Genomic DNA, 27028 nt, shown 5'->3' on the forward strand with positions numbered 1-27028 from the left:
GGAAACAAAGGCCTTCAAGATCATTGGAAACTCCTGTGACGAAGCTGAGTCTATGGCCCTGTCACTCCACCATTGTTGACAAATCGGTGGTCTCTGTCTCCTATCACCTCCTTTCTGGTCTTGCACCCTTTGATCTTTCCCTACTTTGTGCCCCCCAGGTTTCTGTAAGGCACACATAGTCCACCATCAACCCCCTTCTGGTGAAACTATCTAAATCCAGAATCACTGTTCACCTCCACTCATTCGTTCCTCTTTCCTCCCATCTGTGGAATCAACTTCCACATTCTCTTCAATTTCATTCTTCCCTCCAGGTTTTCAAGGGATCTGTTCACCACTATCTCAGATCATGATCTTTTCTACCCCTGTTAATCCTCCCCAAGCCGACCTCTTTTCAACTTTTCTGTTTTTCCTTCTGTTTCCATCTTGTCCACCCCCTGTGTCTCTCTGCGTCTCTCTGCGTCTCTCTGCGTCTCTCTGCGTCTCTCTGCGTCTCTCTGCGTCTCTCTGCGTCTCTCTGCGTCTCTCTGCGTCTCTCTGCGTCTCTCTGCGTCTCTCTGCGTCTCTCTGCGTCTCTCTCTCTCTCTCTCTCTCTCTCTCTCTCTCTCTCTCTCTCTCTCTCTCTCTCTCTCTCTCTCTCTCTCTCTCTCTCTCTCTCTCTCTCTCTCTCTCTCTCTCTCTCTCTCTCTCTCTCTCTCTCTCTCTCTCTCTCTCTCTCTCTCTCTCTCTCTCTGCATTTTCCCCTCTCCTTCTGCTGTTCATTTTGTTCTGTTGTGTCCTGTTCCATTATACGTTCGAGCTCCTCCACGAGCCTCGACTCTGCATTAAAAAAAACTATTCCAATTGCCACAAAAGGCAAAAATGGGGATGGCATTTCATCATGGGAAGAGAGAAAAACAAGGTAATCATTTCTCATCCTTTTTTTTTTTACAAATATATATATATATATATATATATATATATATATATATATATATATATATATATATATATATATATATATATATATATATACACACACGTTTCAGCACATTTTGGCCTGCCTTAATGCACCTGCATGTTATCATAGTTTTCTTTCAGTTGGGACCATTTCTGGCGCAGGATCACAGCAAAAGGTGGTATTTCGAGCCCCATGTGGCCCATGCTGGTCGCCTCATGAAGCAGGGTTAGGATGTGCGGGTCAAAGTTAACTAAAAGCTCTCCTGTGTTTGGATGACGAACTAGCAGGGAGGCTTGCAGTCCAGCTTTAGCAACATCGACCTGAAAATCAACACGATGGAGAAAAAGGTAGTTTGGAGGAGAAAACAACTTGGATCAAATAATCAGAAAAACCGATGTTTAATAATGAGGCAGTGTTGTCATGACACAGCACCTGCTGAAGCCAAGCTCGATGGTGAACCACTTCATATTCGAGCAAAACCCGTGCCACACGTTTGCAGCTGCGCAGACAACGCTGACCCTCGACGGAGGTCAAAATCCCAGACTTAGCCTGTAGAAACTCAATGGGCTGCTGCAACTTATGCAAAAGATTACGTGCCCAATAAATACGGCCTGCCATTGGAGGAGTGTCACGAAGCAGTTTTGGTTCTGCTTTTTCTTGCTCATAAAGATGGCCGATCAGTTCTGTGTCCTTCATCATGCTTTTAACGGCCTTCTGGTAGTGGAGAGTCAGGTCCAAGTTGGGTAGGTCAAGGCTTGAGCAAGGGAAGGTAATGTTATAAAGTTAGGTGGAGACATTCATAAACAGCAGTGGTTTTCTTTTTCTTTACTTCCTGCTTTGATAAACATTGTAATCCACAGCCCTTAAATAAGGAAAGGTTATCTCCTGTAGACTCCTCTTATTGACAAAATAATGCAAAACCAAAAAAATAAAAGTAAGAATAAAATAATTTTTCTAATTATCTTGTCAAAATAAATCTAAAGAAACTATTCAAAGTGAATCGATTGTACAATCCAACTACCTGTGAGCCAACACTTTCCACAATTAATAACGTCACAACGAATACAATAACATTCAACACCGGGGTATGGCGTTACATTCTCATACGTGTATGGTGATCGATGAATTCCCTCACCGCTCAAATCTACTTAGTAGGTTCAATATCCTTGATGTAGAATTGGCCTTTTCCAGGATGGAATTGATAAAAATCCCAATTGAAGTCTGAAATCACAGAAATAGGAAGACACCAAATCATGCACAAAATAAGTGAGGAAACCCACCATTCACTGATGATTAATGAGATGCATTGAAAAAGGTAAACCTGCCAATAACTCGCAGGAAATGGATTTAAGAAAAGGGAAATTCATCCTAAAGGTCATCAGTATGGGCTCTGTGTCCGCAATAAAGTTGAAGAAGTTGAGCAGTTTTCATTTTACTTGCAGGTCCTTCATCCGTTGACAAAAGTCCTTGAAATCTTGGTCAAATTCCACTTTTCTTGGATCAAGAACATGATAGGGCTTTGTTTTAATCCATCGCACGATGTTCTGAAAGAGAGCAAAAAGATAATTGGAATGAAGTGTCTGCCTCTCATTTATAGAATGCAGCCAAGTTCCATATGCCTTTGAGTGGACAATGCTATAAATGAATTTCTTAACTCTTTATCATCTCAAAATCCCGAAGAGGTTGTAGATCCTCACTTGTTAAGATCCAACCCTACTTGAGAACTCTACAGCCTTTATGTAATACAGACTTTCCACTTCTGTGGAACTCTATGCTCTTTTACTGTTCATTTGAGACCCATATATTTCAATTCTTTGTAAATAGATATTTTTGGGTTCAGGTGCCCATACTTGATATGTCTGTGCAATTGGCTGAAGGCCTTCAATGCCGGCCTGCTGCAAGGAGGAATAAGCATCAATGGTCTCCATCATGGCAAGGATGTTTTGCATGTGGCACTGAAACGTGTTAAATTTCCCAAAGACATATGTTTCACTAAAGTCAAACTGCCACTGTCCTGACATTTGCTCCAACCGTTGTTTCACAGACTTGTAACTGGAATGGTATTCCTGTAACACACACACACACACACACACACACACACACACACACACACACACACACACACACACACACACACACACACACACACACACACACACACACACACACGTATTCGCAGTTTATAAAATATGACCAACCAACATATAAAATATGACCAATATGAGTGGAGGTGAGCTAAGTTAAATAAAAATCCCACCATCTGCTTCACATGAGAATATTAAAATGTTGACAAAGAAATAATTACAAGTTCTTTTACAAGGAACTTCAATGCAGAGGAAGCCATTAGCCCAATCAAGCCTGTGCAATTGTTGCCAGCCTATGGTTGTTTGACCATGCTCAATGCTATTTAAATGTTGAACATTGAGCAACAAAGCGGCAATTTCCATTTTTAAAGTCTTTGTTATGACTCAGGAGTTGGTTGGGTTTGAACCATTGACCTCCCAGACTCAGAGCAGACACCCTAACCATTACGCCACAGAGGCTGGAATTGATGCGCTAAACTTCCATCGAACCTCCAGGTTCACCATAAAAACAACAGCAAAAATCATTCACGGTCATCTTTATATTTTCAAATATTTAAAGAAAACATGTGACCACAATCCTAATTTTGTTGACTAATTCATTATCTGGATATCGCACCTTGTTCAAACGTATACAGGCTCTCAGCTTGGCTGTGACATCTTCCTGGTGCTGGTCCCAAAGTGATATTGTCCCTCCACATGTAAGGTAAGCCTTGCATGATGTTACCATCTGATTTGTGACCTAACACAAGACAATGACGACGTTTCAGACACAAGACAATGAATGTAATAAAAATAAGAGTACCATAAGCTTGTTAATATCGAATCAGTATGTACTGGTTATAATCACATCACTCATGTTGAGCCTGAAGGAAAAAAAATCCTTTTAATGACTTTAAACTGGGATGAATAAAATCTTAGGCTTCGTTCGTTTCGCCATTGGTTTGTACACCCGACGATATAACCTCTCACCACCTTGACCTCCTTTTGGCAACCAATCAGGTTTCTGAACATGTGCCATCCGACTTCCTGTCATATCGTGAACAGGTCCATTGATAACATTTATTACACGTTTTGTTTCTTCAGCAAAGGAAATGAGAACAAAAGGAGAATGTTCCACTTTCTCACCCCCCAAATGAAAGCATCTCAGTTTGTAAGAGAATACAAATGGAATACAGTTGAGTTCTCTTATAAGGAACTGTATAAGGTATAAGGAACTGAGATCAATGCTGTATCCTTTTTAAATGCTGAGTGTCAAGCAAAGAAGCAGCACATTTTTTTTTTTTAGATTTTGGGATGACTTGGCTGGGGTCTGGTTCGAACTGCCAAGGTTCCATACTCAGAGCAGACGCTTGAACAATTATGCCACAGAGTCTGGTTAAACCATGTGTACCATAAGCCATGTGGATTTCCCTGTTGTTTACATTAGTAGAGAATACATCAGTAGTAAATGTACATGGATTATTGTATTTAAATCTAGGTTAGCCTGTATCATTTCACCCACATTCATAAGGGATCAGGTCAACCCTGAATGTGCACTTTTGGTAAACAATTCCTACTTTTTTTCTTCTTTCATACGATCTTGTCGACAATTAAAATTGAATATCTGGTAATGAGAGCCATTTAATTGCACAATCAGTCGCCCTGTGTAGTTCTGCACCAAGGACCCATTGCATCTCCTCTGCACAATCCTGTACAACATGTCGGACCGTCTGATCTTGATGGTCGCAGGTACACACTGGGCTCTCAGTTTGCTTCAAGTCGACAATTCCAAATGCGCCAAAAGCTCAGGAGGGAACTTGTACATATATCACATGCAAGGAAAATAATGTTATTGGACTTGTACATTGATTACAAAGACATTATAGTTGACGATTAACAAAGTATCATCACATGTAGGGAGTTTGAACCTGAAATCCCAGCATGATGAGCAATGCGCTAAGATGGGAATACTAAGCAGGCTAATCCACCAAAATATTTTATGAGCCAAATTGTTTATTAAAAAAAGTCTTTGTTCATTGTTGTTTCACTCTATGTCTGTAGGTGATGTACTGCATTCTCAACAAATACAACAACAAAAGTAAACTAGAGAGTTCACAGAACATGATACCTCATGCAGTGTTACATAAATTTTGATAAAATAATCATTTTAATGATTAGATCGTTTAAAATAAAAACAATCCAAAGTTTAGTGCGAATGAAGTAGTCCAGAGGCAGTTCCGAACAACACCCCCATTGAACCTTTATTTAAATCGAAGTACTGCAAAACTGGAGGTTTTTGGAAGTATGATGAAGGCGATTCGTGTACTAGTGTTCAAGTATATAATTAAATTTAAATAAAATAAAGATTGTAAAAGTCATATAAATTAATTAATTACGGGTTTCCCACCATTTTTCACAGTATCTATTACATCACTCTATCTGACATGTTACATTAGTTATTCATGCCTGCTGTTTGTGTCCATTATAACATGTTTAAAAACAGGTTTCCTGTTTGGAATGATTTTCAATTTTGTTTAACTGCCAAGCAGGCAGACAGTGAAAATATTATCTCACTCCTCTCTGCGCACGTGCAATCAGGACAAATTTTAAGCCAAGGTACATTAACTTGAACCACTTGTCTTCCTATTCAGGTTCCTAATAGTGTTGAAAATACAACATTCAATTTAAACATGTTGTAACTCGATCATAAACTGATTAGACAGACAGACGGACGGACATTAACCCTGCTTTTCGCTTTGCGTGCGCGGGGTAATAAATCGATCAATAATAATTGCAAATTTTAGTTGATGGAGTTCCAGAAAGACAAATGTTAATTATTGGTTTTATTTGTGGATTTTTTTTTTTAGCTCATCTTGTTAACACAAGTTGACACCAGTTTGGTGCAAAAAAAAAAAAAAAACAATTGATGTGGAATTTCTTTTTAACATTACACAAAGTACAATTTATATATCTACGTATCAAAAACAAACCATTTGAAGAGGATTCACCTTAATAAAAAGAGATGTCATTTTTTCTGCAGTGTTGTAATAGTAAGACACACGATGAATCATGCCTATTGCATTGAGGAGAACTGGAATGGCAGCTGCCATGTGCTCCTGGTAAGAAAAAGAATAAAGACATACATTGAAAATTCATGGTGTTAAAAATAAACCATCGTAGCTGCATACTATGTACTCACCACCCAGCACTGTTTCTTTTCTGTGGAGCACACTGGCTAGCTCGAGGTTGGAGCATTGTTTTCTAACCATGGCATTGCAGTCAATAACTTTGATGGAGCAGTTTCCTCACCAGGCTTCTACCAAATAGACTTGTGTTCTTCCAAAAATAATAATATATAACTTATCCTCTGATATTACTTGAATTTTTTTTTTCCATTCATGTGGTTTTCTCATGCCACATCAGGTTCAGTATATTTACTCCCTTGGCTACTTTGAGGAAGTAACTGGAGTCCAGCTATATATGTGGATTGAACCAACAGGACATTGATTGAGGAATGTTACCTGCCATAGAAAGCAAGGAGAAGCTGACACTTTGGATATTAACCATTCGTTGAAACAAAAGAGAGAGAGGAGGGATGAGGGTTGATGAAGGGTGTGAGCGAGTCAGAGGTGGGAGGGTCAGAATGGTGTCAGGGGTCAGAGAGCATATGGGGGTGAGAGTAATTGATTTTGATGGGGAGATTAAAATTCCAGGGTTAAAAGTCAAGGGAACTGGAAGATTTTGCAGCACAGCTCCTTGACGAAATATTGAGACTCAGCATCTTGGGGTTGATTGTTGCAGGATACTCAATGGAGAAGAGTGCAAAGCATCAATGTCATCTTACAAGATGAATCTGAAGCTAAGGGTTTATTGCTCTCTCAACACAGACAGGTTTGTGCTCCTTGGGCTTCTAAAAGCTCTCATCTGTGCTCATTTCATCTGCCCATTTTTGCAATCCGGATTTATTTAGCTCCAAGAAGCTGCCCAGGCTCAACAGCTATATTACCAAATCCTTGTCTACTCACTGGGTCTTAGTGGTCTGCTAAACCCTGACACAACAGTATCTCTCTTTTTTCTGGTTTGAGGAACCAAATATCTGTGCTCATCCAACACTGCTCTTCCTTTCAGAAACTTAAGATAGCGGGCCCTCCCACTACAACTCTGCTCTAATTCACGTTCATCCTTGCGCTGTCAGTCCGATGTATTGTCAAAAAAAAACTGTTGCCGTTTACCTTATCAGTGTCAAAAGACAGATTAACATCAGACTAAAAAAGGCGTTTAGGAAGCACCGATGTCTCATATTTTAACAGCATAATTTGAATGGTGATGCTATTCATCCCCAGATAGATAAAACCCTTGAGAAGATAAAGGAAGAGTAGGTTCCACATTTGTTTGTTTCTATTCTCATGATATGTCTGCTTGATAAACTTTTGGTATTGAATTAATTTACAATTCTGTGGATAACTTAACAACAAAAATGCATACATTAAACATACATGACTATATAACAAAGATGCACTGCATAAAAATACCCAATTAGATAATGTCTAGGAATATATTATAGAGAGTGACTAAGCATTACAAACCGGATCGCTGTTGTACAGAGGTTCGCAATACTTCTCCAGAGTGTACAAATATTTCATGTTGTCTTTGGCTTCATTTGCGGCATCTGTAATTTCAGCATCTAGCTCACACCAGATCTAAAAGATATTTCAAAAGAAAATAGTATAAATCAGATGAAATTTTTTATACATGCCAACAGGAAAAACAAGTCAACCATTTTGTGATCCATAAAATGGATGGCAAATGTCAGGGAAGACAGGTCATGAAGGTCATCATTATGACTATGGGGGGGGGGGGGGATTTTCCTTGAAAACTATTGGATGATCTTTGATCAGCGACACATATTCATTTTTGCATATTATCTAATATATCTGTAAATAGACACAAAAAGTGTATGTTTGTGTATTTGTCTGTCCACCTTCATAAGGATGATCTAAGAAGGGATTTAAAAGCCAATATTTTAACACAACTGTGTGTTCAGTGCAAACTATTTTTCAGGATTCAAAAAATTCATTCAAAAATTCCCCCAAAAAAACTCAAAAAATTCAAAAAGAACCTCAAAAAACATTTTTTAGAAAAGAGAAATTACGTCTCTTCCATTGGAAATGTAGATGCTGACTTGCAACCGGGCCTCAAGGGCGGTGTACAGAAGCGTTTCATAAAATAAAAATAAATACAAGGAGCAGGGAGGTGAAATTCGCTGCACATGATATGCAACACGCACAGAGTAAAACGAGTGTTCATTTACGTCCGTAGGATATCTAATGAACAAAGAAGATACAAGCACACCTGATGTGAGGCTGAGGCTTCAGACTTTTGGCACCTTCACAAGGCTCTACCATCAAAATGAAATGTCCCAGTAGATAAATAAAACAGCATTATACTTCTACATGCAGTGTTTTAAAATAATGCTTCTTGCTCCAACACATCATATCGTTTAGTCTTTTAGGATCCAGTGTCGAGGCTCGTACGAGAGCGAACACACAGAACGTACAACAAGAGGAGCAAGAGACAAGAGGGGCAGGAAAGGGAAGGAAAAAAGTGTGGAACAGAGAGGGATGGGGCAGGGAACACAGGGTAAACAAGATGGACATTACAGGGACTTTCAGGTCGTTACACCACAGGGACTATGGACACCCCTATTTGAATATTTTGAATAAAATAATTCCAACCCATCATTTTTGACAGGCTTTTATACTAGTTGTTAGTGCCTCGGCCTAGCGCAAAGAGGCATTTAATTTGAGAAAGGACATAACTGCCGTGGAAAGGATCTAGCAGAGAGTGACTGATTGGATTCCTGGGCTAACTAGACTTAGCTATGAGGAACGGGTGGAAGGATACTGGACTATATATTCATTCCAAAAGAGGAGATTACAAGATGATCTGATAGAGATGTTTAAGATAATGAAGGGTATTGAGGGAATAAGTGCGGAAAAGTTTTTCAGCAGAATGGACAGCAATAGGACCAGGGGCCATAGTTTAAAAGTGAAGACGAGGAGAGTTTGGACGACATTAAGGTGGGAGTCTTTCACTTAGATAGTAGTTGATGCATGGAATGGTCTCCCTGGAGCAGTGGCGGCAGCTGAAATGGTAGAAGGGTTTAAACTGGAGTTGAATAGTTACCTGCAAGCATTGAGGACAGATGGGTACATGGATATTGGCGGAAATGCACATAATGGGTCAGACGCCCTCCTACTGCATCGATCTCCGTTGTATAAATCCTTGTATAATACGTAACTTTTGAAATGCGGTAATCTGCCCAGAATGATAGGCACACATGTGCAGAAACCCCGAGCAAGAGCAGTCAATAGGGCAAAAATGTATATTGTGCATGCCAGATAAGGATTGCTTCCAAAAATGGCTCAAAAAGCTTCAAAAAGAAGCCGAAAATACTTGGAAAAGTACTACAGAGAAATGGGTGTGCCTCTGCATAACAAAAGATTTAGAGAAGTTTCTGATGAACTCACCCACAAACTTGGTTTATTGCAGCCCATCCTGCAAAAACTATCGATGATGTGGGGCTGTGCAAGGCCTGTGCACTGTTGCATTCTACCAGACCTCCTCGATCATCCCTGTCAGTGAGTGTACTTTGAACCTTTCAGGATTACCTCGCTTCTTTAAAGGATTATGAACATGGCAGGATTTGTGATGTATTTAATGGAGTCTGCTATTGAAAAAGACGATGCCGTCATTCCGAACATTCAGGCACTCTTCATAGAGGAAGACACCATATCTGGTTTGGGTGCTTTTTAACAATGAGCGATAAGAAGGTCATATCTGGGGCTTGTGCATGCACAGGGTAAGTTTAAAATGATAATATTTACTATTAATCATGTTGGGGAGGAGGAAGAGGAGGAGGAGGAGGAGGAGGAGGAGGGGGAGGGGGAAGTGGAAATGCAAGCTTTATGAGCTGTGAGGGCCATTATAAATACATATTTTTGTTTGTTTCCAGGGTCACAAGAGAAAGTATCCTAGATTTTTACATCTATTGGTAAAAGGAGAAGTGTCTGTCCGTGTGTGTATTATTGGTGTTATCTCCATATGCGGGTTTCAGAAAGAGGAATGGAGCCCTCCCAGATCTCCAAGTATCCACCTTCGTGTGTGTGTGTGTATGTGTATGTGTATGTGTATGTGTATGTGTATGTGTATGTGTGTGTGTATGTGTGTGTGTGTGTGTGTGTGTGTGTGTGTGTGTGTGTGTGTGTGTGTGTGTGTGTGTGTGTGTGTGTGTGTGTGTGTGTGTGTGTGTGTGTATGCCTGCATGCTTGGTTAAGTCTCTGTGTGGTGCGCGGGATTCGTGGGTGCTCGCACCGTATTCTCACCCAGGCCCATGGTGTAGGGGCAGTCGGGCCCTGTGGTGTGCCGTGCTGTAGTGAAGGTTTTATCTTTTAATCTCAGTGATCGCATTTTCCTTTGTCCTCATGGCTCTTTCTAAAACAATTGATTATTTTACATGACTCGGGTGTGCTTTACATTGCATATATTGTTTATCTTTGTGAGTTTCAAAGCAAAATATATTTGTTTACACCCGATTTATGAGAAGTTTGCCATATTCATGCGTTATTTTAATTACCGTGCAAAATTTTTTCCCACCAGGACTGACAGCTGTTTTATAAAGAAAAATAGCACCACGGGTCTTGAAGTTCACCTGGATCAGGAGCAATTCACTCAAACCCCATGCAGACCACCTAGATCCTGATTTTTTTTTAATGCCATGAACAAACTTTGGTACATCATGGGTGATGAAGGTTGTGGTCAAATTTCATCGAAATGATGTGTGTGATTTCAGAGAAGAGAGCAAATACCGATTTTGTGGAGTCAAAAACTCCCACGTAGTCTTCTTTAATGAGTGCGGATTTTGATGCGATCATTAAACCTTCATTAGGCATCAGATAAGAATCTTGTGGCCAAGTTTAATCAAAATCATGTGTTTGGATCAAGCGAGAATTAAAGGAGTGTTGACAGACACACTCACTCACTTTCCTGCAGACACTACTCGAGAACAGAGGCTCACCAGACTGAAGTCCAGGTGAGCTAATAATGATTTTGCACATCTTGAACTGCCTATAATGCAACATTTTTTTTTTTGTTGTTGTTGTTGTTCATTGAAATTCGTCCAAAACAAGTGGGAAAGCTACTCAAGGTTTTTGGGTTGTATACTGCACTAATAAATGGCATCATAAATAAATTAGTGTGTGTGTGTGTGTGTGTGTGTGTGTGTGTGTGTGTGTGTGTGTGTGTGTGTGTGTGTGTGTGTGTGTGTGTGTGTGTGTGTGTGTGTGTGTGTGTGTGTGTGTGTGTGTGTGTGTGTGTTTTGTGGAGTTCTACTGGAGCGTTCTAATGTGGAATGTGATACACCAAAATGATCGTCATGAAGTTGATTGAGCTCATTAACTCAAAAGAACCCTGAAGAATTCCCATGTTTTAAATGCATACCATATATTAAAGTATACTGCATTAAAGTATTAAACTACTGCATATTAAAGTATACAGTAGTTTCTGATGTATCTGTTTTTTTTCTGATGTATCAAATACTGATGTATCAAATAAGCTCATTAACTCCAAAGAACCCTGAAGAATTCCCATGTTTTAAATGCATACCATATATTAAAGTATACTGCATTAAAGTATGAAGCTACTGCATATTATAAGTATACAGTAGTTTAATCAGTCCTTCCATGGCATGGCATTCTAATTATAAAACAAATCACAAAAATAATTCTAACATTGCGTCTCAGCAAATATAAATTAACACGAATAATATTAACAATAATAATAATAATAGAAGTATCATGAGGAAAGAATAATAATGAACACATATTCTCTGCCCTGGCCCAAGCACATCTGGGCCTGGTGAAAGGCAAGCTAATGCTCAAGCAGTCCAGCAGGTGGGTATGCAACAAGGCTGTGAAGACCAATGAAAATTTGATCCAATGGACCAATGGGCCCACTAGTTCATTTCAAAATAAAGAAGTGAAGAAAGGCATAGTTGGTGTGCAATTTTTAGCAGCGACATCATGCAGTCCAAAAAACAAATCCTGGTAAGAAACCATCAGATGTAGATAAAGCATTATGTGATAAGCACCTTGACAGAGCGAGATCGAGCAGCCGTGAGCACACCAAGAGCAGAACGAACCACAGGGGCCTTCAGTTGCTCCAGCAATGAGCCAAAGCGAACCGCACGACGCTTCCATCGCTCAAGCTCGACCCTTGGACCTGCAGAGTCAGCCTCACGCCAGAGCTGGCTACCATCAGCAAGCACCTGCAAAAGGTGATGCTGATGAACAGGCCACAAGTGCAGAATGGTGATCATAATAATCCAGAAGTGGGAAGAGGGGAGTGTGGAAAGGATGATGATTGTCAGAAGAAGCATTTAGAAAAAGGGAGAATAAATAAATAACTAGAATGGCACTTGGTAGATCGCATACCTCCGCCAGGCTGAACAGTTCACGTTTTGTATTCCACCGAAAGGCAAGATCTGGATCTGGACATGAACAAAAATCAAACCGGCTTGTTCTTGTCATCTAACCAATTCATCCACCTAGTTTTGTCATAAGTCGTCCACAACTGTTTGAAACATCGTGCTTCACATCATTTTGGCCCCATCACTCAATGGTGAAACATCACTTAAATTCTTGGCTCTGGATCTGGATTCGGATGTTCACCAAAATTAAATTCATCCTCGTCAAACAATCAACCTTTCCACCAAGTTTCGTCCAAATCCTTCAATAACTTCTTGAGATGTCATACCAAATATGGTGTTTGACCCTATCTCTCAATACAATGGTGACGAATAACTTTAAAAATTCTCGTATCCGGATCCGGATCTCCATCAAAATCTTATCATTCCGTTCTTGTCACACACCCAACCTCTCCACAAATTTCGTACGAATCCGTCAACAACGTTTTGAGATATCCTGTTCAAACAGAGCAAACAAACAGACAAACAGACAGACAGACAGACAGACAGACAGACAGACAGACAGACAGGGGTAAAAACATAACCTCCGCCCACCTTCGGTGACCGAGGTAAAATCTATGATGCACACCATTTCTATAAAAAAAAGACCTCGTGTACACATTCATGAGGGTAACCGGAAAGGAAACACTGCTGGTTATCAACTCGTGAGAACCTCTGTTCTAAACAAATCGACACGGACTCACTCGATAAGGTACAAACATTTTGACACTTTTTTTTTTTTTTGTATACCTTGGTCGAGGCTCGTATGAGAGCTAACACACAACTCACAGCAAGGAGGCATGAGACAAGAGGGGCGGGAGTGGAAGGGACAAAACAGTGGGGAACAGACACATTAGGTGAACTGTGGAAGGGAGAGGGATGGGGATGGGATGGGGAACATGGCGAAGAGAAGATGGACATTTCAGGGACTTTCAGGAAGGAAAGCAGGAGAAATGAAGGAAGTGGGCTTGGGTGGATTATCGGGGGTAGAAAAGATCGAGGATTTGGATGGGGGAAGATAAGAGGTGGTGGTGAACAGCTGTTTTGAAAGCCTGGAGGGAAGAATGGGAAAGAATAGAGTGAGGAAGTTTATTCCAAAGGCGGGAAAAAAGAGGAATTAAAGAGTGAAGATGAGCAGTGATTCGTGATTTTGGTAGTTTTACCAGAAGGGGGTTGTTGGCGAACCTTGAGCGCCCTGTGGAAATGTGGTGGGGACAAATCGCAGAGAGAGCAGGGGGGGCAAGGCTGGAGAGGAGTCGGTAGAAGACAGAAAGACCACCGACCAACCTGCGGTGATTGAGTGAGAGGCCCAAAGACTCAGCTTCATTGCGGGAGATGCCGATGATCTTAAATGCCCTGGTTTCGACAGCGTGAAGCCGAGAAAGGTGGGAGGCAGGAGCACCAGCGCAGAGGGGAGAGCAGTACTCCATCAGGCTACGGACAAAAGCTTTGTAAGTGGTCAGGAGCTCAAGAGGGCCGAGGAAGGACTTAGCACGACGGAGGATTCCCAGTCGGCGACTGGCTTTTGAGGCGAGGTTGGAAATGTGACTTTCCCAGGAAAGGTCATGGCAGATAGTGAGACCTAGAAGCTTGAAAGAAAAGACTTCTTCCAGAGGATTGTTGAGAAAGTGGATGGGGGGGTTTTGTAAACGGTCCTTTCGAAGAGACATAGTGAGAGTGTGAGATTTGTCTGGATTGAAAGACATGTTCCACGTGTTGGACCAGTTTGTGATTTTATCCAGATCTGCAGTGAGTGAAGAAGCTGCTGCTTGCCGGTCTGAGGGATGACAGATGGTACGGCAGAGGGTGGAGTCGTCGGCAAAGAGAAATAGAGGATTTTCCAGAGAGTCCGAGAGATCATTGATGAAAACCAGAAAAAGAACAGGGCCCAGAACGCTACCTTGAGGAACTCCAGCCTGCACAGGAAGAGGGGATGAAAGAACTCCATTTAGGGCCACACGTTGACTGCGACAGGAGAGGAAGTCTGCGAGCCATGAGTGGAGATGGCCTTGAATACCATGGGAAGAGAGTTTGGTGAGTAGGGCAGGGTGCCAGACTGTGTCAAAAGCACGTGATATGTCCAGGGATATGGCTCGGATTTCCTGTCTGGCATTGAGGACCTCCATCCATTGATGTGAGAGCAGAAGCAGCATATCCAGGGTAGAGCGACCTGGTCTGAAACCAAATTGATGATTGGAAATCAAGCCATTGGAGAAGAGGAAGGATTTCATATCTGAGGCGATGATGGATTCCATCACCTTGCTGATGATTGGGAGAAGGCTGATTGGTCTGTAGTTATAGGGATCTGTTTTTGCACCTTTTTGATGCAGGGCAGTGATGTTAGCAGATTTCCAAGCAGATGGCAGATGACCTTGGGCAAATGAGAGGGTGAATAGAAGAGAGAGAGGGTGAGCAAGAGCAGAAGAGCAGGCTTTGAGGACACGTGGGCTGATGCCGTCTGGACCGGTTGCAGAATCTGACTCGAGGTTTGAAAGCAAGCTCTCCACCTTGTCAGGAGAAAAGGATACAGAGTCCAGGGACAGTTGGGTGCGACTGGGTAAAGTGGGTAGAGATAGTGATGGGTTTAGGACACAAGATTTAGCTGCAAACACCGAGTTTAGACATTCAGCTTTATCACGTGTGGAATCAGCAGTGCGGCCATTTGAGGTAAGGGAGGGGATGGAGGGGGAACATACACCAGAAACAGATTTGATTAAACGCCACCAGGATTTTGAGGAGGGAGAGAGGTTTGAGAGTTCAGACTTGAGATGAGAAAGATGTTGTTTTCTGGCTCTCCTGAGGGTAGATACACACTTGTTCCGAGCTTTGTGGAAAGAACTGAGATTGCCCTCAGTTGGGTTTGCTTTCCATGAGGCAAAGGCAAGTTGTTTCAGGACAACTGCCTCGCCACAAGCTTCAGTAAACCAAGGGCGGGAGGAAGGGTAAGACAACTGAACTCAAGAGGGGATAAATCTGTGCATGAGGGAGAGCAAGTTTCTTTGAAAGAATTCCCAGGATGAGTTGATGTTTGAGAAAGTAGTGATAGGAGACCAGTCTGTCAGTTTGATGGCTGCTCGGAGACCCTGCCAGTCGGCTTGAGTGAAATGCCAGACGACTCGACGGCGGTGAGGTGGTTCTCTGATAACAGCCAGAGAGATGTCCACTTTGACAAGGACGTGGTCAGAAGAACCAATTGGAGCGAAGGAAGAGCAGCAGATATTGTCAGGGAAATTTGTCAAAATCAGATCCAGAAGAGATGGATTACCATTGGTTGCGATCCGGGTCGGGAAGTTGACCGATTGAGTCAGTCCCAATGAGTCGCAGAAAGCTTTTGCTGAGGTGCCATGGCAGGTGAGAGAGGTACCCACACCTAGCCAACTGGCGTGATGACAATTGAAGTCACCACATAAGAGGAAGAGAGAGTTTGGATGAGAAGATAGAAGATGGTCCATGTTTTCGGATAGTGAGGTGTAGATGGAGTCATCACTGTTCGGTGGACGGTACAGTACACATATAAACATGAGGTGGGAGTGGAGGGGAAGCCGAAGCCAGAGGTATTCCTGGGGGTGTGGGGGAGTGAGAGCAGTGCATGGAGAGTGAGGAATAGAGTCTTTGATGAAGAGAGCAACACCTCCACCAGGACGAGGCTCAGGTCTGTCATACCGTAAGAGGGAGTAGCCAGGGAGAGATACTTGGGAGTCATACACGTCTTGGGAGAGGAAAGGCAATATATTGTGATAACAATAACTTTTCTTTTTTCTGGCAATATATTGCTAATGTATTGTGATAACTTTTCTGGCAATATATTGTGATAACAATAAGTTTTCTTTTTTCTGGCAATATATTGCTAATGTATTGTGATAACTTTTCTGGCAATATATTGTGATAACTCTGATAGTCCGGGAGCCAACCGATCAAAATTTAAAAAAAATTGCCCGGTCTGCTATAAAATTTTTGTGTTGATTTTCATAAAGAGACACCCTTTGAGTATATGAAAACCAATGTTGGCAATGGTGAAACTCTTGCGCAACAACACAGTCAACACTTTTGCGAGCCCCCTCTGATAACAAAATGTTGGCAAAAGCGAAGATGTAGGATGGGGGTAGGGGTAATTCATATTGTCCTAAAATCATAACCACTAAACCTATATACACAAATGACCCCTCATATTAAAGAGGAGTTCATTTCCTATATCACAATTGGTGTAGATTTAACCTACCTTCAATTGACAAGGTTATATGTCAAACAACAAAAGATTTATGTAACTCAGAAATGCTTGACTATCAATGGGGTCAGGAACAAGAACATACTTTTACATGCCATGGTTTTAAGGAAGATAAAATTAGAAATGGATTAACACAATATTGTGACATGAAACATCCTCTTCAGAGGAAGAGTCACTCTCTGAAACAACTCCACCACATGAACCTCTCTGACCAAGGCATATGCATGTCACTCAGCAAGGCACAGCAGCCTTTTTGCATGAACATCGTTTCAGACATTTGGATAATTTGCACATGCAAGACACCGTTTTGTCTATGTTTGGCTTGGCTGGCTTAGACATGAGAATTGGGACCAGTTTTCCATTGATAAGGGTTCTGCCAAATGTTGTGGCTGGGGGAAGTGCTCGGTCACTGAGATGTGCACGTCTATACAGAAGCAATTGATACAATGCTCTTAAAACAAGGAAGTAAAACGCATCTTCTGTTGCTGGCAGTGACCTAAGGTCTAATTTTGAAGAGACAAACATATGCTGCCTGAGGGTATCCAAACAGCTGAACCCTTTTTGGCCATGCAGAGCAGTCCAGTATACTCTGGCCTCATCAATGACACATTCTGTTGCTGCCATTTCACTATCTCTTCCAAAATCAACAAGGTGGGGAAGGTTTCCTATCAGTCCCAGAGAAACCTGTGCCGCTCTTCTTTTCACAGGAACACAGGCATCATCCCAACTGACTGGAAGAGGGGCCTTGTTGTCCCTCTCTGGAAAGGGAAGGGTGATCGCCAAGACTGCAAAAACTACCGAGGGGTGACGCTGCTCTCAGTGCCGGGCAAGGTCTTTGCTCGGATAATTCTTGATAGGGTTTGCCACCATCTGCTTGAGCACCAGCGTCCAGAGCAGTCAGGCTTTACACCAAAGAGGTCAACGATTGACCGTATCCTTGCACTTCGTGTCCTCACCGAACACAGACGAGAGTTTCGGCAGGGGCTGCTTGCAGCCTATGTTGATCTCTGTAAAGCGTTCGATTCAGTGAATCGGGATGTCCTCTGGAGGATTCTTGGTCTTCGTGGGGTGCCACCGAAACTGATCGATCTGATGTCTGAACTCTACTCTGGTACTGAGAGTGCTGTGAAGTGTGGTGGTACCATCTCTGACTTATTTCCAGTTGTTACTGGAGTTCGTCAGGGATGTGTACTTGCCCCCACACTTTTCAGCACTTGTATGGACTGGATTCTAGGGAGGATGTCGGAGAGATCAAGTTGCGGTGCATCGTTTGGCAATGTCAAGATCTCAGACCTTGATTTTGCAGATGATGCAGTCATCTTTGCGGAGACTTTAGACATCCTCTTGGGGGCCCTCGAGGTGCTGAATGAGGAGTCGGAGCCGTTGGGATTACGGATTTCTTGGGTCAAAACTAAGATCCAGGCTTTCGGTGACATCTTGGATGCTGCTGTCCTGTCTGTGTCTGTTTGTGGTGAGGATGTTGAGGTCGTGGAGAGATTCACTTACCTTGGCAGTGATATTCATGTCTCCGCAGGTTGTGAGCCGGAGGTCAATAGACGTCTGGGTCGGGCCTGGGGAGTCATGGATTCACTGGATCATGGGGTGTGGCGCTGCCGGTACCTGTGCGGGAGGACGAAAGTCTGAGTCTTCAGGTCCTTGGTACTTCCAGTCTTGCTCTATGGGTGCGAGACTTGGACTTTGACCAAGGATCTGAGACGGAGACTTAATTCCTTTGGTACCAGGTCTCTTCGGAGAATCCTTGGCTATCGCTGGTCGGATTTTGTGTCCAACGAGCGGTTGCTGAGAGAGACTCGGATGAGATTTGTTACCTGCATAGTCCGTGAGCGTCAGCTGCGGCTGTATGGACATGTGGCTCGTTTTCCTGACGCTGATCCTGCTCACCAGATTCTCTCAGCGAGGGAGTCTCATGAGTGGGAGGCCAGTGGGCCGACCACGTGCCTCATGGTTGCAGCAGGTTGACCATCATCTCAAGGAGATGGGGATGGGCCTGGCATCTGCCTGGGGGATGGCCAGACGGAGGCCCCTGGAGTACCGGCGGAAAGTGGACGCAGCGACGCGCTGTTCTGGCACATGCTCCCATACCTGACCTGACCTCTTCTTTTCCCCTTCTGAATGGGTAGCTCACTGTGTCACATCCACACAACACATATGTGCACAGAAGTGTAGCTGCGACATCAAGAGGATTTTCTGGTACTTCTTGCTCAACACTTCTACCAGCTCATGAATAGGTAGGTATTGATTCTGCCGTTGTATCCAGAGTTCTTGCAATGTGTTCAAGCAGCAGAAGTGATATATACACAGCATAATTATGTCTGTATCTGTTGCATGCACAACAGCTCGATGGTGATCAAGATATTCCACACAATACGCAAGATGAGCAATAATCCTTGTGTCTGCCTCTTCATGTTCTTCACAAGGTAAGTCCAGAACTGAACTTGATGCTGATGTGATGGAAAGAGTGTGACCTTTGTTTTCCATCATACTACCAAGAATGATGGTCACTCCATCCGGAATAGCTTCAGGACTCTCACAAAGGGAAGTGCCAATGAAGTTCTGAAGATTTCCTTTATTTCTTGGATTCTTCATGAATAAATTCCAGTCCGGAATTTCTAGACTCTTGGATGGTGAGAATTGTCTTGCCTGGTCTGTCTGGTTTCTCCTCTGCTGCTCATCACCCTTCAAAGTATGGCTATCATCAAAATCATACTGATCACCAATGATGTTGACACAGTTGCACATTTCAGGTTTCAACTGCAGGATACACCTGCTTGCGAAGATACAGCTGGGGAAGTTCACCAAATGTTTTCGCACCCATTTTTTGGTATTTATTTACAAATGCCATTGTGTCTACCAGATAAACTGTGTATAGGTCACTCTGTGGTAATGATGGCAGCTGTAAAACAACATCCTGCTCAGCTTCAGCAATTAGCACTGCCACGAAATCAGACTCGTTGCCTTTGCGCATTACAACCCCCTGTGCTAAGCGTGGATCAACCTCAAACAGGGATGATGGATAGTCTGTCCACTCATGGGAAAATGCAATCTGTCTTGTGACTGGGTCGGCATCTCGATAGAAACACAGCACACGTGTAGTTGCAGTCTCATCTTGATAGATCCTGATTAAACTCTGTTTCCTTGATGGTTTTGATTTCTTCTGTGAGGAGAAAGTTACCAGCTTCAGTGGTTCAATCTTAATAGAGACCACCTCTTCTGCTTTCATAATGGCTTCCATGCCCTTAGCTTGAGCATGGACCAAGTCTTTTGAAGCAGCCTTCTCACTAGTTGCTCTATTGAGCAGAACCACTTGGTTGTTACACTGGAATGGGTTTATCATCTGCTGGCATATCACTTTCTTGATCTCCTCAACATGCATATGTTCTTCTGTTGCCTGCTTCTGTGTTTCTCCATGATGAGTAGATTCCTGTTGGCCTAGATTAGCCATAGACTTTATGTTCTCTGATACAGCTGTGAGAAATGGTGCTGTTTTCACATATTTATCTCGAGCAGCTGGTGCCTGAGATATGCGTTTGAACAGAGATGTCTTCCCTTCATTGTTGTATGTCTGCTCCAGGGCCATGTCACTCCAAACACCATTGAATTTTCCTTTGGAAGAGTGAACTGTGAAGTACCCAACCTGGATCCAGCAAACCTTAACCGAACTGTGTTCAATAGAGTAAGAGGATTTTGGGGGTAGGGGTAACTTTGGTTGACAAAAATGTTAATTTTCTCTTTAAAAATTGATAGAACTCAATCAAATTTGCTGTTTTAATTAGCCATGGATACCATGTTCATATCACATTAAGAGAAATTAGTATTCTAATGCAGCATCTGCCTATGATAAGAAAAGTTCTAAAGGCCATCTTCAAAAAACGTTATTTTTAAGGCATTTTTCACAAAATTATGTACTTTTACGAGGTTTACTTTCACAAAGGCAATCTTTTTTTGTCATTTTACAATGCACTGATTGAATTCTTACATTTAGTTCACATTTATTTTTCATGAATGTGATTTTTTAATTTTTTTAGAAATTTTATTGACAATTGCTGTTTTATCAAATTTTTCAAATCTTCCTCAAACAAAAACGGCCGCCAAAATTTTTCGCAAGAGCTTATGAATTGCCAACATTGGTTTTCATGAACTGCAAACATATATCTAAACATCCTGGGGGTGTAAAATTTTATAGCAGAGGCTGTAAGGTCCAACCCTAAAACAGCCTCGTACACAGGTTGGCTCCCGGACTATGAGGAATGAAATGAAGAAGCACTGGAGCGAACCAATATAAATAAAACCCCAATTTTCACTGTGTTCATTAACCAAAGCAAGTTAAAATTAAAACTGCATTATATTGTCTTGAAAATGGCAGAATAAAATAAAAAAATTACTTGTTTAAAGGAAAAAAAACATCAATTGGTTGATATCGAACAAAACGGTATTTTACAAGAGAGTATTGCACCCATCTTCGTTTTGTTTTCATTTCCGAATACATAGCTACATTGCAAGATCCACCAATTGTAAAATAAGATAAAAAGCCATTTCATAATTCAACTGGTGCGCCATGCATTTATCACATACGCATGATAGAGGGGAGGAGAGGGGGAACTAAATTGAGGAAAACACAACCGAGAAAAGAAAAATAATAGGGTTTAATGGAAGAGAGAGGAAAGGGGGGGTGGGGAAGATTGGGAGGAGTAGGAAGAGAAGGGAAATGTGGTTTGAAGGAGATAGGAGTGAGATAAATCGAGAGAAAGCACGTATCATCTATGGGGAAGGGAGGTTGGGGAGTAGGAGTCATGCTTCCACTATATTTGCATCCATAATAGATGGCACGAAGGACTCAAACTATGAGCATGGATAACTAATGTAACATATTACATTGGGTGGTGTGATAGCCATTGCGTCAACGGTGGTAAAATGGCAGTAAAATTCCGGAATTAATTTTTATATGATTTTTACAAACTATTTTATTTAAATTGAATTATAGACTTTAAGACTCCAGTTTATGTCAGGGATGCGTTCCGGAAAAGTGCCACTAATTATGAAACGGCAAAAATCAAAGCAATTTTACTCATAAGAATTAATGAAATAGGAGGGGGGGGTGGGGGCACGATACATTTATAAAGTCACCACTTCAGGTATCATATTTTCCTTTTTACCTATGATATTACCCTTCTTTTGATTAATGACACATATATTCAAGTACAAATACATGTAAATAAATTAAAAAACAATTAGCAGACATCTTAAAATATACTTCTTCCGGAACTGGTCAAAGGTGGCAGTACCTTCTTCTTCAGTGAATGTGGGCATATTTATCAATTGGAGGCAAACTTAATAACCCAGCAATTCATTAATATCAGCATCCATTCAACAAATAACATCTAATTTCACTTATAAGGTACACTTCTACACTGCTTCTTAGCCAATCTACAGGACAGTACATTCATTTATGTGTGAAGCAAAGCACATTATTTGTTTCAGCAATTTTGCAATCTCCGATTTGGTACTTTAACAATGTATTCTAGCATCTTTATCAGTCTTGAAAGTTATGAAAACATGAGAGAACAAGAGGGGGAGCACTCGGTAGAGTGCAAAACCTCCGCCGCCAATACTCCTGGGTCAAGTGAACCTGATATCCTATTCATTGTAGGTCAAAACGGATCACTCTACTGAACCACGATTGAATAAACTAAACTAGATCGACGCGCATGTAGAAATGCCAAAAAAATAAAATCGAAATTTTTTTGAAAAAAAAAGTTGCAAAATTTTTTTTTTTCTCTCTAACAATTTTTTTTTGGGGAGGGGGGGTTGGAAATCACTTAAAACATGTGGAAATGCAAAAAAAAAAAAATTCAAATATTTTTCAAATAAAATCGAAATTTTTTTTTAAAAAGTTGCAAATTTTTTTTTTTTCTCTAACAAATTTATTTAATTTTGGTTAGAAATCAATTAAAACATGTAGAAATGCAACGAGAGGGGGAGCACTCGGTAGAGTGCAAAACCTCTGCCGCCAATACTGCTGGGTCACTTAAGTAAACCTGATATCCTATTCATTGTAGGTCAAAACGGATCAGACTCTACTGAACCACGATTGAATAAACTAAACTAGATCAACGCGCATGTAGAAATGCCAAAAAAAAAAAATCGAAATTTTTTTTGAAAAAGGTGCAAAATTTGTTTGTTTTTTTGTTTTTTTTCTCACAAATTTTTTTGGGGAGGGGGTTGGAAATCACTTAAACATGTGGAAATGCAAAAAAAAAAAATTCAAATATTTTTCAAATAAAATCGAAATTTTTTTGAAAAAAAAGTTGCAAAATTGTTTTTTTTTTCTCCAATAATTTTTTTTTTTTGGTTGGAAATCACTTTAAACATGTAGAAATGCAAAAACAAAAATTCAAATTTTTTTCAAAATGGCCGCCATAGCGGCCATATTGGACTTTGGACCAAGTCCAAAATCTAATGACATGATCCTTAGACCATTCCTAATCCTCCCACCAAGTTTCGTCGAAATCCGTCAAGGAGTTTTTCCGTAATACTGTTCACAAACAAATAAACAAACAAACAGACAGGGGTGAAAACAGCAACCTCCGTCCATCTTTGATGGCGGAGGTTAATAAAAGGTATGGCTTTTAAAACTGCATCAAGTGTGAGTTGAGAATATCGATAAATGGTTTTAATCATGTGAAGACGTATTTGCGAAAAGACATAAAATTGGGCGAAGTAAACTGGGGCATTACTGTACTTGAACACTGCAGAACACAAATTGCCTTTTTGGCAGTTTCAAAACCCTTGGATTTAGCAGTACTTGGACATCATACTATTAATTTGCAATTGCTTGGTGACTTTGACAGCAATACAAATTTTATTATGGACCCAAGGCACCAAAAAAAGCTACATTACCTACATATATTGAACAAACAGTTTCAAATGGAGCACATCACCACCATTAGAGCATTTAAATTCCATCACATCTGGAAACTAGAACGGGCACTCGGTAGAGCGCATACCTTCGCCGCCGCTACTTTTTCCGGGCACATTTGAAAAAAGTCATTTTAAAACGTCCATGACGTCACAACCGTCAGTCCGATTGATGTCAAATTTGGTGTGTAACCTCCTTGAAGGCAGTCCAACAAAATGGAATGATAAACACTGAAAAATTAAAAAGTTGAAAAATGACGTCATCTTTTGACGTCATTTTGACGCACTTCCGGGGACTTCACGTCCAATCGGGGACTACCATTCTGAAAGCTCGTAGTTCACTGAACGTTTTAACGTTGGTTTCATGTCAATAGCTCTATTAGATCTGAAGCTATGCCTACAAATATATTTTGACCTCGAGTGTGACCTTGACCTTGACTACAGAGTTAATTGGCAAAATTAAACCTGTAAATCAATAAACAGATATTTTGGTACTGATCCTAATGCCTGGATTTGGGAGACTTTGCTTTATAAATTATATAGATATTTGAATGTAAAATATCAGGACATTTTAGCCACAATTGAAAAACGTCATGTTCAAACGACAATGACGTCATAACGGTCAGTCCGATCGAAATCAAATTTGGTGTGTGACGTCCTTAAGGTAAGTCCTACAAAACGGTATGATCAAAACTGATGAGATTGAAAATTGAAAATTTACGTCATCTTGTGACGTCATTTAGACACACTTCCGATGACGTTACGTCAAATCCGACACTACATATCCGAAAGGTATCTCGTCATGGAACAATATGGCGGTGGTTGCATGTCGATAGCTGTATTATGAAGGAAGTTATGCTCAAAAGAGTGTTTTTGACCTTTTCATGACCTTGACCTTTGACCCGATCGCTCCCAAAATCTAATCAAATCGTCCTTTGATACTCACGAATCATCCCACCAAATTTCATGCAATTCGGTTTTATACTTTCTGAGTTATGCGAATAACAAACAAACACACATATTCACAAATAAATAAATACACAGCGACCAAAACATAACCTTTCGCAGAATGCGAAGGTAATAAATGTGAATTGTTGGTCCCAGCTTGCTGGCTCAGACAGAAAACACCATTTGCATTTTGCCTCCTCCATCCCTACCCTGTTAGGAATCCCATGCGGGCACAGACAACTCGCTAGTGCTAAATTAGGTGGTGTATAAGGGTGGTGCATAAAACTGCTTCAATAGTGCTAAACTTTCAGCATATTTTTTTCTTAACGATCTTTAAAATCATTATTTTATTTAAATTGAAGTATATACAGTGCGAACAGAAAGTCCACACCCCCTTTCAAAATTTTCACCTTTTGCTGCCTTATAGCCTGGGATTAAATCAGACTTTTTCCACCTTTATTCACACATCGTAACCAACAACTTCCAAGTGAAAAACATATCCTAAAATTTTCAGAAAAATTATTAAAAATACAAAACTAGAATATCTTGTTTTGATAAGTGTCCAACCCCCTGAGATAATACTTGGTGGAAGCACCTTTAACAGCAATTACAGCTGTGAGTCTGCTGAGATAGGTCTCTACCAACTTTGCACATCTTGATTGGACAATATTTGCCCGTTCTTCTGCACAAAACTGTTTACACTCAGTCAAGTTGCATGGGGAGTGTCGATGGACAGCAATCTTCAAGTCATGCCACAGATTTTTGATTCGATTTAGGTTAAGGCTCTGACTGGGCTACTCAAGGACATTTATCTTTTTGTTCCGAAGTCACTCCCGTGTGGCTTTGGCTGTGTGCTTCAGGTCATTATCATGCTGAAAGGTGAACTTCCATCTCAAATTCAGTTTTCTTGCAGAGGGCAGCAGGTTTTCCTCTTGGATATTTCTGTGCTTTGCTCCATCCATTTTCCTTCTATCCTGACAAGTGCTCCAGTCCCTGCTGATGAAAAACATCCCCATAACATGATGCTGCCACCACCATGCTTCACAGTAGGGATGGGGTTCTTTGCGTGGTGAGCCATGTTGGGTTTGTGCCAAACAGAACGTTTTGCATTTAGGCATAAAAGTTCCATCAGACCACAAAGCGTTTTGCCACATGGCTTCAGAATCTCTGGAGTGGTTTTTTTACACACCTCGAATGGGATGCAAGGTGGGCTTTTTTGAGTAATAGCTTCCTTCTTAGTTCCCTTCCACACAGGCCAGACTTGGAGTGCTTGGGATATTGTTGTCACATGCACGCAGTGACCGGTCTTTGCCTTAAAAGCATGTAGCTATTTCAAAGTTGCCCTTGGCCTCTTGGTGGCCTCTCTGATCAGTCTCCTCCTTGCTTGGTGATCCAGGATGGAAGGATGGCCTGATCTAGACAGGGTCTTGGTGGTACCATACGCCTTCCACTTCTTAATGATCATCTTGACTGTGCTCCAAGGGATATTCAAGGCCTTTGAAATATTTTTATACCCATCCCCTGATCTGTGCGTTTCCTCAACTTTATTCTGAAGATCTTTCGAAAGCTCCTTGGTGCTCATCGTTGAATCTTTCCTGTGAAATGCACTACCCAGCAGGGGATACCTCCAGGAACAGATGATTTTACTCTGAGATAATCAGAATCACCACCAGTTAACACAGGTGGAGGCCAATTAACTTGGTGTGTGATTTTGAAGGTGATTGGTTACAACTGAGCTAATTTACAATTGCTATTATCAGGGGGGTGGGGTGGACACTTATCCATCCAAGATATTCTCGTTTTGTATTTTTAATTAATTTTCTGGAATTTGTTGAATTTGTTTTTCACTTGGAAGTTGTGGGTTACAATGTGTAAATAAAGGTGGGAAAAGTCTGATTTTATGGAATTCAATTCCAGGCTACAAGGCAACAAAAGGTGAAAATTTTGAAAGGGGGTGTGGACTTTCTTTCGGCAATGTATACACTTAAACACTGCACGGGATAACATGTTCCATGAACTCTTCAGTTTGATACATGTGTTATGTTTTATATTCATTCACACTGGAGTTTAAAGATTTATTTTTACAGCTATCGAAAACTTACGAAATAAATTTGTTTTATTCGTCCTAATTTTACACATTTATCGATTATAATTTGGATGATTATAATTTACAATATTTTTTACCAAAGCAATCAGACACAATGAACCTTTTGTTTCGTTTATTTCCTCAATTCAAAATGTGAACAGGGACAACTCAGTCCTGTCACACTATCAATGACTCTTCCTCTTACAGAAGTGACTTTTGGCATGTGTGTAGGAATTGTGTTTGTCATTGATGAACTTTCAATGAACTACCGGTTAAGTAATGGAAGGCCACCACTGCAATTTACCTGACC

At 41.1% G+C, this 27028-nt stretch overlaps 1 protein-coding gene across 1 annotated transcript in view; it reads right to left on the reverse strand.

The window, feature by feature from the left end:
* DNAH5 (dynein axonemal heavy chain 5) overlaps positions 1-27028 on the reverse strand; it is a 254698-nt gene that overhangs the window by 213071 nt on the left and 14599 nt on the right. The window contains exons 7-15 of the mRNA XM_085890337.1: positions 12149-12325; positions 7587-7700; positions 6009-6116; positions 3638-3760; positions 2788-3003; positions 2374-2481; positions 2073-2158; positions 1370-1691; positions 1051-1257 (exon numbers count right to left, since the gene is read on the reverse strand). Coding sequence (XP_085746463.1) covers positions 1051-1257; positions 1370-1691; positions 2073-2158; positions 2374-2481; positions 2788-3003; positions 3638-3760; positions 6009-6116; positions 7587-7700; positions 12149-12325 — 1461 coding nt within the window. The remainder of the gene's footprint in view (positions 1-1050; positions 1258-1369; positions 1692-2072; positions 2159-2373; positions 2482-2787; positions 3004-3637; positions 3761-6008; positions 6117-7586; positions 7701-12148; positions 12326-27028) is intronic.

Source organism: Eptatretus burgeri, chromosome 7 (genome assembly GCF_056783735.1).
Source record: "Eptatretus burgeri isolate ZD-2024b chromosome 7, Ebu_testis_v1, whole genome shotgun sequence".
Taxonomy (NCBI): domain Eukaryota; kingdom Metazoa; phylum Chordata; class Myxini; order Myxiniformes; family Myxinidae; genus Eptatretus; species Eptatretus burgeri.